Source organism: Salarias fasciatus, chromosome 2, assembly GCF_902148845.1.
Source record: "Salarias fasciatus chromosome 2, fSalaFa1.1, whole genome shotgun sequence".
NCBI lineage: Eukaryota > Metazoa > Chordata > Actinopteri > Blenniiformes > Blenniidae > Salarias > Salarias fasciatus.
Genome location: NC_043746.1, coordinates 16,551,618 through 16,568,056, shown reverse-complemented (window position 1 = coordinate 16,568,056; position 16,439 = coordinate 16,551,618). Strand labels below are relative to the sequence as shown.

The 16,439-nt window shown below is 43.8% G+C and overlaps 1 protein-coding gene across 2 annotated transcripts in view; it reads left to right on the top strand.

The window, feature by feature from the left end:
• Positions 1–16,439, top strand: part of macrod1 (mono-ADP ribosylhydrolase 1) — a 128,303-nt gene that overhangs the window by 1,517 nt on the left and 110,347 nt on the right. For both annotated transcript variants that reach the window (XM_030116738.1, XM_030116746.1), the window contains exons 2-3: positions 32–130; positions 698–805. In XM_030116738.1, the coding sequence (XP_029972598.1) occupies positions 32–130; positions 698–805 (207 nt within the window). The remainder of the gene's footprint in view (positions 1–31; positions 131–697; positions 806–16,439) is intronic.

Sequence of the window (16,439 nt, the reverse complement as noted above, 5' to 3'; positions counted from 1 at the left end):
GCCTGATCTCTTTCTTGAACTTCTCTGTCAGACTACTTGATGTCTCTGTCTGTGAGTGAGAGGCGTCCGCTCCACAGGACGTCTGGCTTTGTGCCGCTGGATGACATCCCGGTGTGGACTCCCACAGCAGGTCAGACGCTCGCCGTCAGTCACTGTTACTATCTGGTTTGATCAGGGAGAGATGGAAGCGGTGGTGAGACAGTCGGAGGCAAATGAAAATTCTCACTGTTAAAGAACACAGTAATGTACAACAAAGGTTCACATTTCCCATTCAGAACTGTCAGCATTTTATTTGCAGAATTTATGTCATTTCATGAATGAAATATATGCTGATATCAGTATTCATCACTCTTGAAGGAAAAACTGAGCTCATTAAAATGGTAGGCTTCAAATAATGCTAATTATTTCAAGAAAATGTATCTATTTACCCATCTATTTTATTGTGTTATACTTTATGTGTATGTATTTAAATATATATTTCTAGATAGCTGTGTGTATACTTCATATACGATAAATTTACTTTATAAAAATTAGTTTTGTATATGCATTTTCATAAAATCTAGATTTATTTATATTGATTCATTTACATTGAAATCATAGAATGTTCCTCTTTCTGGCTTTTAGATTCGAGCCATGTTTGTACTGTACTTTAAGCAGGTGAATAGAAGGTTGAATGCACTGTGCATCTCTTTATCAGGTGGTTCTGGGTCGAATTTCTACCCGAGAAATGAAAAACTGGACGGTAAGATTTCCGTATACAGCGGCGACATCACCAAACTGGAGGTTGGAGCGATTGTCAATGCAGGTACGTGTCCAAAACAAGGATAATATCTAATATCTATCCTCTTAAATCACTCAACGGATAATACAAGAGAAAAAAGAACAAGGGAAAGGTTGAGATTCTGAGCCATCGGTGAATATTGCCCTGGAAACTCAAACAGATCTGTTATATCTCCATACTGAAGCGATAATGTACCGACCACTCCGAGAAAAACTGGAATGAGCAGATGTGACTTTAAAAATCCCACTGGCTCCTTCGATTCAATCAGCTGCCTGTGGAAACATCAGGTGTCGTTCACGACCATAAAGAGGCAGAAAATAAATGATCTGGAAATATTGTGGATATATTTAGTGCAAGATTTTTTTTGGGAGAACCTCAAAAGTGTTGTCTGCCATCGTCCTGTTTGTGTTGATGGTTTGGTGTTTCTGAAACTTTGTCACATTCCTGAGTTCTTGTCTGTCTCTAGTGAGGTTATGCTCTTCCTCTTACACTATAACATGCTGATTAACAGTTGTAGTTTCTTTTGAATCTATTTATATATTTGATCTCGATTGTAGATGTCAGCTTTGCTCACTTGTGCAGAAGCTGTGAAAAAAAACCAGTCTTTGCAGCTGTGGAACTCTTCGAAAATATGTTGAAAGCGAAAACAAGAAAAACTCACATTATTAGGGCTCGATCTTATCTGGTTAAACAGCAGGGACGATAATTAATCAATCACAAGTGTGAGATTATGTCCTTTGAAATGACCAAATCTTCTACAACTGTGTCTAACAGTGATAACTCTGCAAGATAATAATTGAAAAACATTTTCTGCATTAGTGCAATCCTAGTATTTTTAGGTTTGTCTATTAAAATGATGAATATGTTTCTGAAAGTTCTTTATAGTCCAGTTAACTTTTGTCTCCAGTATTTCCACTGACCATTAGATGGAGCCAGAAGCCCGTTCATTCACTCAGACCTCTTTCCCATGGGCCTGTTTGGGCATTTGGGGTAAATTTAATCGTTGCTTTGGCACGAGGATGCATCAGGGGAGAGTGCAGCGGGCCAGCTCGCCTAAATGATGCTTGATGATGAGGCTTCGGCAGAAAATGATGGATTTTCATTGGCAGCTGACTGTCAGAAGGTGAACACCGTGCCAACTTCCAATGAATATCCACTGACTCATTTACAGCTTGTACCTGTGTGTGTGTGTGTGTGTGTGTGTGTGTGTGTGTGTGTGTGTGTGTGTGTGTGTGTGTGTGTGTGTGTGTGTGTGTGTGTGTTTGATAGCGTCTGTCAGCCAATGTTTAAGTAGTCAGGTGTGTGTGTGTGTACAGCTGGCTGTCGGTGTGTCTATGCGTTAAGAGTTTGTGCGTTTTACAAGAGCTTTTACAGAGTCGCGGGATGCAAAGTAGCACGGAATTAACAAGAGGAAAACAGCTAGTAAAGTGTCGTTTAGCGGAGAGGACGAGACAAGGTGAAAGGAGGAGGCTGCGAGAACCCGACGGCGCCGGAGGAAGCATGACTGAGAGACAGGGAGTCAGCGCGCCGACTGACGGAAAGCGAGAGGGGAGTCTGGAGGAGCGGAAAGAAGATAAAAGAGAGGCAGAGGGAGGACACAGGCTAGTATTTAAATCTCGGACTGCATCGCCATGGCAACAAGCAGGTACTGGGTACCCTCAAAGGAGCTTTGGGCCGCAGAGTCCGATCTTCTTTTCCTGCCTGACTGATTGGCTCGCCAACCGACTGTCTCCGCAGTCATTTTGTTGACTAAGCGGCTGACCTTTTCACTCACTGACTAACTGATTGACTCAGAGTCTTTGAGTGATGTCGTTGGCACTTAAAGAGACGTGACATTAAGACAGGAGAACTTCGGCGAGCGCCGTTTGTCCGCGGTCGGCAAAGCTGAAAACTTATCCTCTCGGATTAAACCGCCAAAAAAAAAAAAAAAATAAATAAAAAATGTTTAGAAAGCCGCCCAGACCCGCTCCTGTGGTTTCTGACATGTGGCGGGGAGTGTTGTGAATATTTTCTGGCTGCTCTGAAAGGCCTTGGAGCATCATTTAGCCCCTGAGGCAGCAAACATTCAATTGAAGCCAACTGTGGCCAATTATACGCTATACTGGCGGAGTGGTTGGTAGGTCGGAGGGGGGCTTCCAAGCTTGGCTGCTGGTGAGCAATTGATTACATACAGTCAAAAACACACGTGGATATGAAGGGAAGCGCGCGCTCGTGTCCACGGGTGCGTTCACACGCAGACAAAAGAGCAGTGAACACCCATGAATTTAACAGGTGGAAACTTGGGCTTTGTTCACAGTCGCGGTGCTGTTTTCTATTCCAGAGCCATTCATCCGTCCCGTTTTCTTCATCTGCCTTATCTGAGTTAAGGTCGCGGGGAGCCGGAGCCCATCAGAGGCGACACCGAGAGGAAGGCAGGGTTTATCCTGGACAGATCGCTCCTTCATCTCGGGGCTGTGCTCCAAACCAAAGCCGGAAATAAGAAACAATGGCGTTTTAGTCATGTTTGTTTCACGGAAAATGAACTTTTTCACATGGATGCAGGAAAATGTTGACGGCAGCGTTAACATAATTCCAAAATTGATATTGTTTGTGGAAAAGACTGGGTGAAAAAAGCTTTCTTAAACCTTCCCTTTCTTCATCAGGAGAAGGTAGCAGATTTGAATGTGGGTTGGGTCTGGTGTAGTTTGTGGAATTTGCATATTTTCTCTGTGCGTGAGTTGATTTTCTCTCTGTTTTCTCGATCTTGCCACAGTCCGCATGCATTTCAAGTTAACCGGTGCCTCCGAATTGCCGGTGGGTGTGATTGTGTGTCTCTTTGTGTTTGCCCTTTGATGGAATGGTGAAATGTCCCAGTAGGTTTACACAGCAGAGATGGATAAACCGGTAAAGAAGATGAATGTTTCATGTTGAATAAATAAGATAGGGTGTTTTACTAAACACAGCCTGTTTTTATAACATTCCAGTGGAAATAGTTTTATTTTTCACAGCAAGTTAGCTTTATATTATTCTTCTATCTGCTAAAATCTGAAAACAGCGCTATACAGAAAGTCATTATTTCTCAGAGAAATTCTTGGTATCCTCTGCCATCAGGTAAAGGTGCATTATGTTGATGAATGGTGTGGTGTTGAAGGCCACAAGCCAAAAAAACAAAAAAACAACCTCTTATTCTCAACGTTGGAATAGATGAAAATGATACCAGACTGCTTTCTGAGCCTTATAGTATCACAGAAGCTCCAAAACAGCGCTGCGTTCACATGCAGAGATAAATGCACTTCTATTGTTTTGTAGGTTTTTTAAGTTTTTTTAAAAACCAGCTGAGAGCTCGGGGTTACTATCAAATGTTTGAAGAGTGAAAACGGCAGCAGGACCCTCTCTGCTGGCCTCGTCAGTGTAAAGGATGCGAACAGTTTGACACCTGTTACGGCACGTCTTTGTCTGTTTGTTTTGATGAAACTTGAATGAAACTGCATCAGAGTTGGCTCTGCTCTCCTGTGCTCCGGTTCAGATGTCGGCTCTCTACAGAGTAAACACGCCGTCAGAGGATTTTTCTGAGTTTGTATAACTTAAACCAGACTCGCCAGACGTGAACGTGCCTCCAGCGGCGTGCCGTTTCGCCCCGGTTCGCCCTTTTCTCTCTCTCCTCGCTCTGCGCCCATTGATCAGGTAAGCAGGGGCGTTGGAGGGAGGCTTGGCGGACGCTGTTTGTCGTTTGTGTCTCTCTCAATAAAGATTGGATTTACAGTAACTCTCCACTCCACCTCCTACTCCTCCTTCATTCCCCCCCCCCCCCCCCAACACTTTTACAGCCCCTGGCTTCTGCCCACTCCTATAAAACACTACAAACATAAAAACCCACAAGCACTTAAGAGCCGTCCCGGTGTGGAGGGTGGGGGGTGGGGGGGCAAACGTTCGGGGGAGGGGGCGGTGGGCAGAAACATCCTCCTCTTTACACCCCTCAATCACTCCGTCCGGAAAAGGAATGCGAGATGGAGGGGAGGATATATTGTCTCTGATGGGCGAGCTGATTAAGATGGATTGCGCAATGAAATGTCGTCGGCGTGATGAGTTCTTGGAGTGTGTGTGTGTGTGTGTGTGTGTGTGTGTGTGTGTGTGTGGTTGTGCTTCTGTGTGTGTGTGGATAGAACGTCTTGGCAACTAAGTTTGCATTAAAACATTTTTTCAAATTGATTAAATGCAAATTTTGCTTAGCTCTACCGAGCTGCTTTTCCACTCTCAGAAGTTTTATCCCTCACTTCTGTTTCGGCTCCCGCTCGCCGTCGCCGTGGCGTTTATCGCGTTTGACATTAAATGGCCTTCATCTCGGGGTGCACTCTCCTCCGCACAAAACTAAAAGTTTTATTAAAAAGAAGTAAAAACTGAGCTTCTCCTGCTATTTCTAGCACAATTCCTTCTCTTTTTTTTTTTCTTTTTTTCATTAGAGCTAACGCAGTGTGTTGGAGTAAATGCAGCAGCGCAGTCGGCTGATAAATCTTTCAGGCAAGACTATAAAAAACTGTCCCTAAAATTAAGCCGTGCACCGTCAAGTGATAAAGCATATTCCGGTCCTATCTCAGTCTTAAGAGGACTTGTCATCGTCACAATTTCTGCTCGCTGTGGGAGTGTGTGAGGTGTGTATATTGTGTTTGTCACAGCCTCACATTAGTGTTGCTGTGTATCAAGAGGACAGCAGACATGCATGTTCTCCATGTTCACACCTGCACACAGCTGCACCTGCTGCCAGACACACACTGCTCTGCCTGTGTGTGTGTGCCTACCATATGATGTCTGTGTGGCTTGAGTGTGTCTGCAAGTGTTTTCCCAGCAGGTGTCTCTTTGTGTGTGTGTGTGTGTGTGTCCCAGGTTTTCTTTTGCTGCTCAGAGATAAAGCTGCAGGATGGTGCTGGTAACCCGTGCGCTGTAGCGGCGGTGGCGGCGGCGGCTGAGAGATACAAGATTAGAGCCCATAGTTTTCTCAGCTGGCAGGTGACAGACGGGATGAGAGCGTCTATAGACCGGACCGTAACCTCTTCTGGATAGACTCCGGCGGAAAGCGTGGATGGACGGCTGGAGTGACAGAGAGCAGATGAGATACGCTGACAGATACCGCGGGAAGAAAGATCACAAAACCTCAAGAGAGCAGCGTTTCATGTGTCACCGTATCATCAGCCCAACATCTGGGTTTTTATTTATTTATTTTTTTTCGGGAGTTTGAGAAGGACAAGTACTTCTCAGGGAAAGTTTGTAAAACTGAAAGCACAAGAAACTGGCCAGTTGTGATGAATAGTCCACTTTAAAGAAAGCCTGCAGCAATTCAAAGAATTAACTTGAGATGCAGATCAAATCCTGAAAGTTGACTCATGGAGAATAATAATAAAAGTTCAGGTACGCAGTCAATGCAGAGGTCAGACGTAGACTCGGCTCAAAGTCGCAGGATAACATCGAGTCAAATAAATCACTCGCAGCAAGAATGAAATGTTTTACATTTTTGTGTCAGGGTAATACTGATCATGCTTACATTCATGAGGAGATGCTGACCTGAATGTACACAGCTTGCACTGCGGAGCTCTGAAGCAGCAGGGGTCATCAACCATCAACATATCAGATGCATTATTGATCCACCAATTAAAAAACAATGCATATTGCTCAAAACAGTCCATCAGAATACAAACTGCCTAATGTTTATTTAGCCATTTTCTCTTTATTCCTATGAGATTGGCCTGGTATTGTTTAGCAGCTACTGCGATAACCACTGAATGACTTCAGAAATGTTTAAATCAAGAATAACGGTGACGGTTTGGTTCTGTAAGATGAGCGAAGCAACGTATTTACTTGTGATTTTCAGAATTTATGACACCATACATCTAAATGACGGATTGTATATCACATTATTGAAAAAATATAAATTCAGATATCCATTAGAAGATAATTAGTCAGTTACTGGCCGAATGTTTGTGAAAACAGTCGTATTTGGGTCAGATCTTTCCCTCTTCGTGGGCGTGATGGACTGATATGGACAGATCGAGTAACCTCCCAGCAGACACTTCATCTTAAAAGAATGAATTTTACATGTGCATAGCATACGTTGTACATGCATCGGAGGAGGGTTAATTATTGAACGCGGGTGTTTTTTGAGCTCGGATGCTTCCATCGGGTGAAATATAAATTCAAGCCTGCGGTGAAGCATCTTTTATTGATTCCGCAGTGGTCCCTGTTTGAAAATGGCCGGTGGCTGCGCCGGGCCCGGTTGCGAGGCTTATGGGTTACGGAGGATGAAGGGATTGGGGTGATGGGAAGTCATGGATGAGGGGACTCGGATAGGCGGCAGGACATCGGGCCGAGCAGCTGGAGGGGAGAGGTGAGAGGGATGTGCTCCGTGATCCTGTTTGGTGATTTTAAGAGGATAAAACAGACAAACCCTTGGCTCTGCAGGTAGAGCCCCTTACAACAGCAGCATCCCACCGTGGCACAGCGTCACACTCCTTCTGCAAGGCTTCACTGATTCTTAGCTGGCTTTGTCGACGAGGCTCAGCGTTGTGTTTAGCGCCAAAATCACCCTGGCAGACGTCCACGCTTTCACCACGCATCTCGAGTGTGTATGGAAGATTGTCAGGCCTGACTTGTTCTAAATTGCTTCAGAGCGGCTAAAATTATTTCCCAGATTTCACCTGAGCGACATTTTCTTCATCTGACTGCGGCGATAGAGGACGCACAGTGGGATTCTTTGCATGTCTGAACACTTTTCAAGGGATTTTCCAGCATCAGGCCAAGGATTAAGTGATTTTTTTTTTTTTTTTTCCACTCACAGATCTACTTTGAATGCCACTGTATCTAGTCCAGCTTCTCAAGCTGCTTAAGCTGTTGATAGTCTGTTTGTTTTAAGTATGTACATCATGTTGCAGTTATTAGAGGATAATCAAGTTGTAGCCAGCTGTAGGCTTTTTTCCCCCTGCCAGTGGACTTAGCGTTTTCTAGGCTGTATTTCATCCCGAGATGACTGCCAGTTTATCACCGAGTCACTTATCTACAACTTTAATCAGGGGAGGCAGCTTGTTATGATCCACTCAGGCTCTCTGGTATTAACAGCGGTCTGAGGAGGTGATGGAAATCCCCGAACAGAGCGCGCTCGTGCTGCCGAGGTCTCTCAGGCCCCACAGTGTATGTTCCCTCGCTCTGTGTTTGCTGCAGTTACCATACATCTACCCCAGAGCGCTTGTCAGCTCCTCTTAGGACAGGCTCATATTACAAGATGCAAAATGTCACGCCAAGTTTGCCATTGCAGACAAACATTTTTTTTTTTTTTTTGCATGTGTGTGAGCGCCCTAAGAAATTCCCCAAAACTGATACCATGAATTATTAATGCGCCGCATGTGTTTTTGATGCATTAGCGCTGCTCAGATTTTAGATAAAAATAACAATAGGAACGTGCAACTGGCTTTTGTGTGGATTATGTTCATTTGTAAACCAGATTAAAGCCGGACTAATGTTTCTCTGTCGAGTTAAAAAGGGCCGATCTGCTGCTCCTGTGAAGCAGAGCTGGTTACAGATCCCCCATGAGCGGCTCAGCTCCTCCCTGCTGTAGTAACTGTACTTTCTCAGCTCCGGTTCCTATGGCGGTACCCCCAGCGCGCTGACTTAGTGTTTCGCCAGGCATCGCTAATGGACACGTCCTTACGATACGCCCGTCAACTGTCTGTACGCACGAGCACTTACAGGGGCAAATTGGCATTGCTGATGCAGCTCCAGATTGAGAGTAAATATGATGCGCTGTCAGACGCGGCCGGGCCGCGACCGCCAGCGACTAAACCAGCTCAGTGTTACAGTGCTCAGCATTGTGAGTGTGCCAAATGGAGAAATAACCTCTTAGTTTTAGTTTTTTTTTTTTTTTTTTTTCCAAGTGTAAAGAGGATTTGCCGCGCAAAAGCCAATAAAAGAGTGTGTTCTGGGAAAATCCATCAGAGGAGGACTGAGCTGTATGGATTTTAATCACCAGTGTCAATGATAGGAAGAGGCCGAGTTCATAGCAACCCAAGATGAGGTTTACTCATATGCCGTCAAACTACTTTTTAATGAGTGAAACCACATTTTTACTGTTTTTAGATTATATTGCCTAAAACCACTGTCTTGATTTCAGTTCCTTAATCAAATCAACATCAGCAGTAAAATGTCAAATCTAAAATTCAGTGTTGCTAACAACACGTACTGAAAACTATCAGTTTGTGTTCGTTCAGCTGCAGTATAGCTTCTTCTAAATTTAGTGGCTCGCGAGTAAAATGTAAATGACCACTTGAAGCGAAAATTTCTTGACTTTGTAGCTGAATGAGAAAACTGTTACCCCCCAGTCTTCAGTTTAAACAAGCAAACAAAGCAACAGGACACCAGAGAAACTGGCAGTTGGTCCCAGCATGCAGGCGCTTGGAAAACAGGATGGCTGGACAATAAAGCCCAATAAATTCCCCGAGTGTGTTCATTAGGGGAACAGATAAAGATCAGGTGACTGCTAATGATCGCCAAAAACAATAACCGAGGAAACGGCGGTCTGGTAGCAGACAAAATGGATAAAATAATTAAGCATTTATTCAGAATTGGTCGGGGGAGCTGAACCAGTTTAACACTTTAAAACTCCAAGATTTTGATTTGGTTATTGAGAATAAAGGCCGGCAAGCAAGCTCTCCATTTTGCAACAGTTTTCAACAGAGGATAGTATCGACCACTTTATTGATTCAGTGAAGGAGTACATGCCCTGCAACAAAGTGTTGAACTCATTTTAATTCAGGGGCCACAAACACATTCATACAGAACATTTTCTTGCGAAGTGCAGAGCTGCCCTAAGTGACATATTTCTCAAATTATAATTAAAGAAGCCATCCTGGGCCGTGGGGCTGGAACCAATGCCAGCGAACTGCCGGCGAGGTCAGGGTCCCTCCTGGACAGTTCTCCAGTCCATCACAGGACACACACACACACACACACACACACACACACAGAGTGCTAACCACTGCGCCCAATCAGATGTTCATAATATTCTTACTGCTGTCTTTTGCATAGTTGTCGCTGTCACCCTGGTGTCTGCCGGTTTTAAAAAGCAATGAATGTAACCAGACGGTGGTTACATAGACCTGGAACTTGCAGTCAGCATCTTTCTTTTCCTTTTTGTGTGGCTTTTACATAATACGAGATCATCCCAGGACAGGATTGAACCCTCTGGTGGGCCGAATTTGGCCCCACGTCCGACACTCCTGCTCCTCAGGCACCAGCCCGCAGTGGAAATCCTGCCGTCCTTTCAGACCATTTTGAGGCTTGTAAATGCTTAAGGATGGATTTAAGCATTAGTGCAGAGCCGCTGGGTGTCATCTCGGATTCACAGCCAGAGAGTGCTGAGGGAAAACACATCTACGAGACCTTGAAATTAGTGGATTTAATGTGCAAACGGTAACTACTGACTTAATCACAAACGCCCTTTAAAATATATACTCGGTGGCCACCTCATTAGGAACAACTTTTCAACTGCTCATTAGAGTAAATATCTAATCAGCCAATAATTAAATGGATGAAGCATTTTGACATGGCTCAGGCATCAAACTGTGAAAAAAAAGGTCATTAAAGCCATTAAGACTTGAGGTAACATTTACATCTACCTCTCTGTAGTTGTTTGTGATGTTCGTCTCCCTGAAGAGCTGGATGTGTCACCAGCTCACCTTTTCCCCCGCGCGTATTCCTGCCGATAACGACACGCCTTGTTGGTCAGTGATTGCTTTAAATCATCGTCACATTCGAGTCATGTCGAGCTGAAGGCTTAATGGATTAATTGACATTATGTCATGGGTTTTGGCGGGAGATGAGCTGGTTTAAGTGGTTCAATAACTTCTGATCAGCTGGGATTTGAACAGACGACATGAAAAATACGTCACAATAACAATAACTATTTCCCTTCCTGCATTTACAGTTCTGCTTCACTGAAACACTGCTGCTGTTGGTGAAATGGTTATTTTCTTGGGTCCTTTTGTACATGGCTGTAATCACCAGAGCCCGGTTGAGTATTGTCGCTGTGCCTATATCCCTTTAATGCCAAAGCGTGCCTATATCACAGGAGGATAAAGCTTCAAAGCCAGCATCATCTCAGGCTGGCTTCAGATCACTCTGCTCAAATGACCTCCGCAGTCGCCAGATGTCAATCTAATAGCGAACCTCGAGGGATGTAATTTCTACCATGAAGGTTCTGCTTATAAATCCGCAGCATCTGCACCTTGCTGCAATGTTCATATGGATCTGGATATTTTGAGGATTGATTTAAGCAGTTTACTCTGCAAGAAAGGCAGGAAAGACAGGAAAATGTTCAACCCCGTGATTTTTTTGCATCGTGCAACCAGTCATTGAATTATTTCTCAAGCCAGAAATGCTAATATCCGTCAGTGCAAACAGGGGTGTCACAGGGAGGGTGTTAAATTGGAGCAGCAGTGCCTTTCTTGAGAGTTCTGTGTATCTGATTACTTGTCACTGTGATTTATTGTGGTACTTGTCAACATGTTTCGTAGGATTTAGTTTATGTTTTGATTTTGCAGCGACCGCAGCCTTTTGGTCAGAGCTCTCTCACAAAAGAAAGCTGAATTTCAATGGAACTTCCTGGGGAATAATAATAGGAAAAAAAAAGGTAAAATCAAATCAGCTTACACCTACTTAAGGGGCCAGCGAGTGTATTTTTCTTCCAAGTTGAAGGCTGGACTTTATGGAAGCTCTTTCTATTAAAAAGTTTCTCTATCGACCTCCGCACTGTAATTTAAATTTAAATCTTTAATGTTGGTGTCGTAGTGTGTAACTAAGCAGACATGAGCGCCGTAATTACTTTGGTCCCTGTACAGTAATATAGCTTCAGGAGGGAGCTTGCGTTTAAGCTCGCTGTATTTGTTTTGAGGATTTTCAGTAAATCCTCCATATGATTTAGAGACATATGAAATGAATAGAAAATTACTCTCGCACGCCCTCGTGAAGTGGCTCCTTTCTTTTTTTTCTTTTTTCTGCTGGCAAAATAAGCGAGAGGCTGTGGGAGAGCTTCATATCTTGAAGGCTTGAGAACATCTGAGCCTGAGTATATATATGCAGTCTACATATTCTTTCATGAAGTAGCTTGAGAATAGTGATCGAGACAGGCTTTTTTTTCTTTGTTCAAATTTCTATGACTTTTTTTTTTTTTATTGACTCTTGTGCCTTTTCAGTCTTTTTTTTCTTCCGGTTTGTTAACAAGCACAGAAGCCCGTTCTTGTGTTCAGCGAATTTAAATCTGTGCTTCCACTCCCCATCGCAGCGCCGAAGTTGTTCTGTCCACTCTGTCCTCTCGCATCTGTGTCTTTGCCACGGGTGAAGTTTGGAGGCTGCGGCGGCGGTGGTGAATTAGCCGCAGCCTGAACGCAGACAGTGCTGCGCTGCTCCACTTTCTTCCAGTCCAGATCTGTCCGAGTTAATTACGGTACAACTGTCAGAAACACCACTTTTACTGGTCATTTGGGCCGCGGCACTAATGGTCTCTGTGTAGTGGAAATTTTGAGCTTTCAAGGTTCAGTGCCTCCGGTTTCCGCAGAATGCCTCAATGTCCAGTTTGTGTCTCAATTTGAGTGGGAAGATGGAAGGAGGACTGATCTGCCGGTTTGTTAGACGCCCCGCGTCCTCGTCCAGCGCCTCCTCGTCCTCGCAGCGCTGTGACCTGAGAGGAGCGAGACGCCGGCGTCCAGCGAACGGGCCTTAGTTTACAGCTTCACATTGATTTACACTCTGACATTGAGAAGTTAACATACCCTTGGAGAGTTAATCCCTAATGATGTCCTGGTCAGTAAATAAACAGGAAAAAAAAAGCTAAATTGAAGGAGTTTGCAAAAAAAGCTCATTCGTGCTAATTATTTCTCTCCCACCCCTCCCCTGTTAAAAGCTTTCCCACCCCTCCAATCAATCGCCACTTTAGCGAGCAGGAAAGGGTGGAGGAAGTGCGAGCCTCATTAGCCTGATTGGGCCGATGTGGGAGATGGAGAGAGATGGAATGACTGAGGGAGTAAAAGAGAAAAGGAGTCAGCTTGATCATCAGCACTTGGCCCATCAAGGCTTCTGTCATCACGGCGAGTGCTGCGCTCGGATGTGTTGCTTTGGTTTGCGGAGTTGTGGTTGATCCGCTGAATTAGTGGAGTCCGTCCTGATTGTAGTGCAAATCGAGACCGGGGTGTCATTTCGAAAAAACGGTCAGGCTCCAGCGCTGTAGTTTGGTGCTCGGTTCAAAAGGGTCGCAATAATGCAGACGCTGCCCGTTGTCTTAAAACAGCAGGATGCTGCCAGTGTGCCTGACCAGGCCTCGTTCACGGTCAGGCTCAAAGGAACGGCTCCGACTCTCAATCTTCACTACTTTCCATTCTTCTTCCATTCAATAAATGTACATGAAGCTCCAAAACCTCGCATCTGGGTCACATCAAGGAGTTGTGACTGACTAATCCACAAAAAAAACATTTAAAGTTGGAGAACATCTAAATCACGTCTTGTTAGATTTATTTTGATTTGATTTAGGATATTCCAAAATTATCACAGACACCAAAATCAGCTGCTCAATCATAAATGGGGGCAATAAAAATACTCAATATCACATTTCTTTCCAGGCAAAAAACATACCAAACAGCTCAGTGATCTCTCACGGGAAATAAATGGAAGAAGCTTTTCGGGGCTTTTAATGCTCGTAGTGATATTACAGGAGGTAGACACAGCGTTTCGTATTAAACTTATAGGTTGTGATAACTCACTCCTCATGTTATTATTAGCGAGCAACAACTTTTTCAGTTCAGTTTGGTGACAAATCCAATAATGTTTATTGGAATGACTCATTTCTAAGAATGTTCACAAAAACAGAGGCAGCAATATTTTATGCAATTAATCTGCAAGAAGACAAAGGAATAATATGGAACTTTAGCCGGGTGACTGTCGACTCGTCGTCGAAAACCGAACGTGAAACACCTCTGCAGCGATACAGCTCATCTTGTGATTCAGGCCGTGGGGACAAATTGGACCACGGAGCTGTTTAAACTGCAAGACAGCAGACCGAATCTTAGCAATCATCTGACAGACAGATCACTCATTGCTCAAGCGATTAATCAGCCATCATGATCTCTCCAAAACAGTGCGTCAAACAGCAGCTGATCAATCAGCCTTAATCTATACAGCGGCTGCCTGTCAAGGGATTGAGTTTTAAGAAGAGGCGAGAGATGACGGTAAAAAAAACCCCTCCACACTCCGAGAACAGGAGCAGCAGAGGCTCGATCCAGACCTTTTAGACCCCAACTGGAATTGTGAAATGGTAGCGATTGATCCCAAGGTGTGGAATAGACAACGATCAATAGAGAAGATTAGACATGTGAGCTGCTGTCAGTCCGCGCTCGGCTTTCAAGATGGCGCAGCTCGCGCCTCATTTGAGGGTCATTTGACATTCAAATTGGAAGCGTCAGTATGTGACTGTCCAACGCGCGAGCCTCTCTGTACGCCGAGCAGTCCAGCCCTCCGGACCGTCTCCGCATTCCATCCCTCATTTAACTTTAATTGTTTACATTCGCAGCTCCTTTATAATAACAGTGCTTCCCTTTTTAAATATTGGTTTTAGTGCCAGACTGGTAATCAAGCTGGCACGGAGACTTTGGCCGGGAGTCTGAAGTCCTCGTCTCCTTGGACGCTCGGGTTGAATACATAAGTGGTTCCCAAAAGTTTTTTTTTTTTAAAAATAGCACATCTAAATTTTGGTGGCAGTCACCTGATGACAGCCTTTGTTATGTTTGTTAGCTTTTGATGATTGATGTTTTTCATTAATCTTTTGACATTAAAATTCAACCCCGTCCCATTGAACCGACTGTGCAAATAATTCTCACTAAAACCGAGACACAAGATGGAGCGCGAAGAAATTAGATATGGAAATTAAAAACACATTGGGGGAAGATTATCCTCATTGTAGGCAGTGTTATTTGAATAATAAAGTATAATGCTGCCTGGCAATAGGCTTCCATTTCCTCTCATCATTGTAATCATAGCTTAGTGAATAAAGTACAAAGGATGTATCGTCGTAGCCTCAGAAGCGGGCTCTGAAGTAACCTCTGCATCCCCTCTCCCTTCTCTCTACCAGCAAATACAAGGGACCTTCATTGTGTACTCACATGTCCTCATCACAGATGAGGCTTTTGTCACGTAATTACGCGCACGCACATGCAAAGGGTACAGGGAGTACACACAATTACCATCTTGTAATTGCGATCTCTCCGTCGTGGTGAAGTGGTGCCCGATGCGCGTGCGGTTGGCCCCGTGGCATTATCAGAGCTTAGGAAATGACAGGACTATTTATAGGAGCTATTTATCCACTTATCCTGTCGCCGCCATTGTCGGCGGACGGAGCGGTTGCTGCGGGTTTAGGGCCGGACTGACGGGCAGGTTGATCAATCAGAGCAGCGCTGGGCCGGAAAATGCAAATGTGGTCAGTTTTATTTTTATTTATTTATTTTAAATCAAGCCTTTTATTAAACCAGGTAAGAGATCAAAGATGTGTTTTTTTCACAGAGGGCCTGCGGGCCGAGACGGCAGCAGCGGCACGACCTGTGAAAGACGCTCATAAAAATAACCTTTACAAGTCCGAGGATTTTTACAAGTCTTTTAAGCAGTTTTAAAGATATGACATCTTTTACCTGTACATTGTAAATTTTGGAGCCTCAAACTGCAAATTGTTCAGAAAACGGCTCAAACTTCAGGCTGCTCGTTTGAAACCACATTTCTGTGAGCTGGAAATAATTCATTTTGTGTGTGACTGCTGCATGCAGCAGACAGGGGAACGATGCTGGTGTCAAATGGCTCACTGAATGCTAACTGAGAGCGGCTTTCAGAGACCCAAGACACTGGATTCTGAAAACCAGGAAACTGATCCGCTTTCACAAACTGTAATCAGTGGAATAAGTCTGTGTCAAATAAAGTAAATACAACCCTCTCAGCAAAATAAAAGCCTACGTCAAAGAAACAGTGTGAAAAGTAATTAGGTTTTTCTTTTCATGTTTTCAGATGTTGCATTTTTCCCTCAAAAACTGTCATGTTGCTGATCTGTCTAGAAGTCTGCCTTTTAAACTTTTGAATGGCTCATTTTGTTACATTAAAAAAAAATCAATTAAAGCATAGTATTTAATTTTATAAAGCCCAGGGCAGAAGTCTGTTTTTAGTTTATGAACACACACATTTTCATGGATAATTTGCTTTTTTTAACTCACCAGTGATTAAAAACGAAGCGTATTAGTCACTCACATAAAATGTGGCTTTTTTGTTATTTCTGATTTGAAGTAAACTGAAAGCAACACAAAAAGAAAACCCACACAAAGAGGAGAATGTCAAGGACATTGTGATGCAGTGGAACACAAACAACACACCCGAGACGTGTGTGTCTGCAGTCAGATCAACAGCTTGTGTGTGTGTGTGTGTGTGTGTGTGTGTGTGTGTGTGTGTGTGTGTGTGTGTGTGTGTGTGTGTGTGTGTGTGTGTGTTACATCTGTTACACAAAGAGATTCAGTGTTTCTGTTTGACCCACTTTAAAGACTTTTTTTTGTTCTTTTTTGCTTCTGATTCCAGTGAAAACAATAAAAACAACTCTGACTTAGTTCCAGTTACCAGTTAA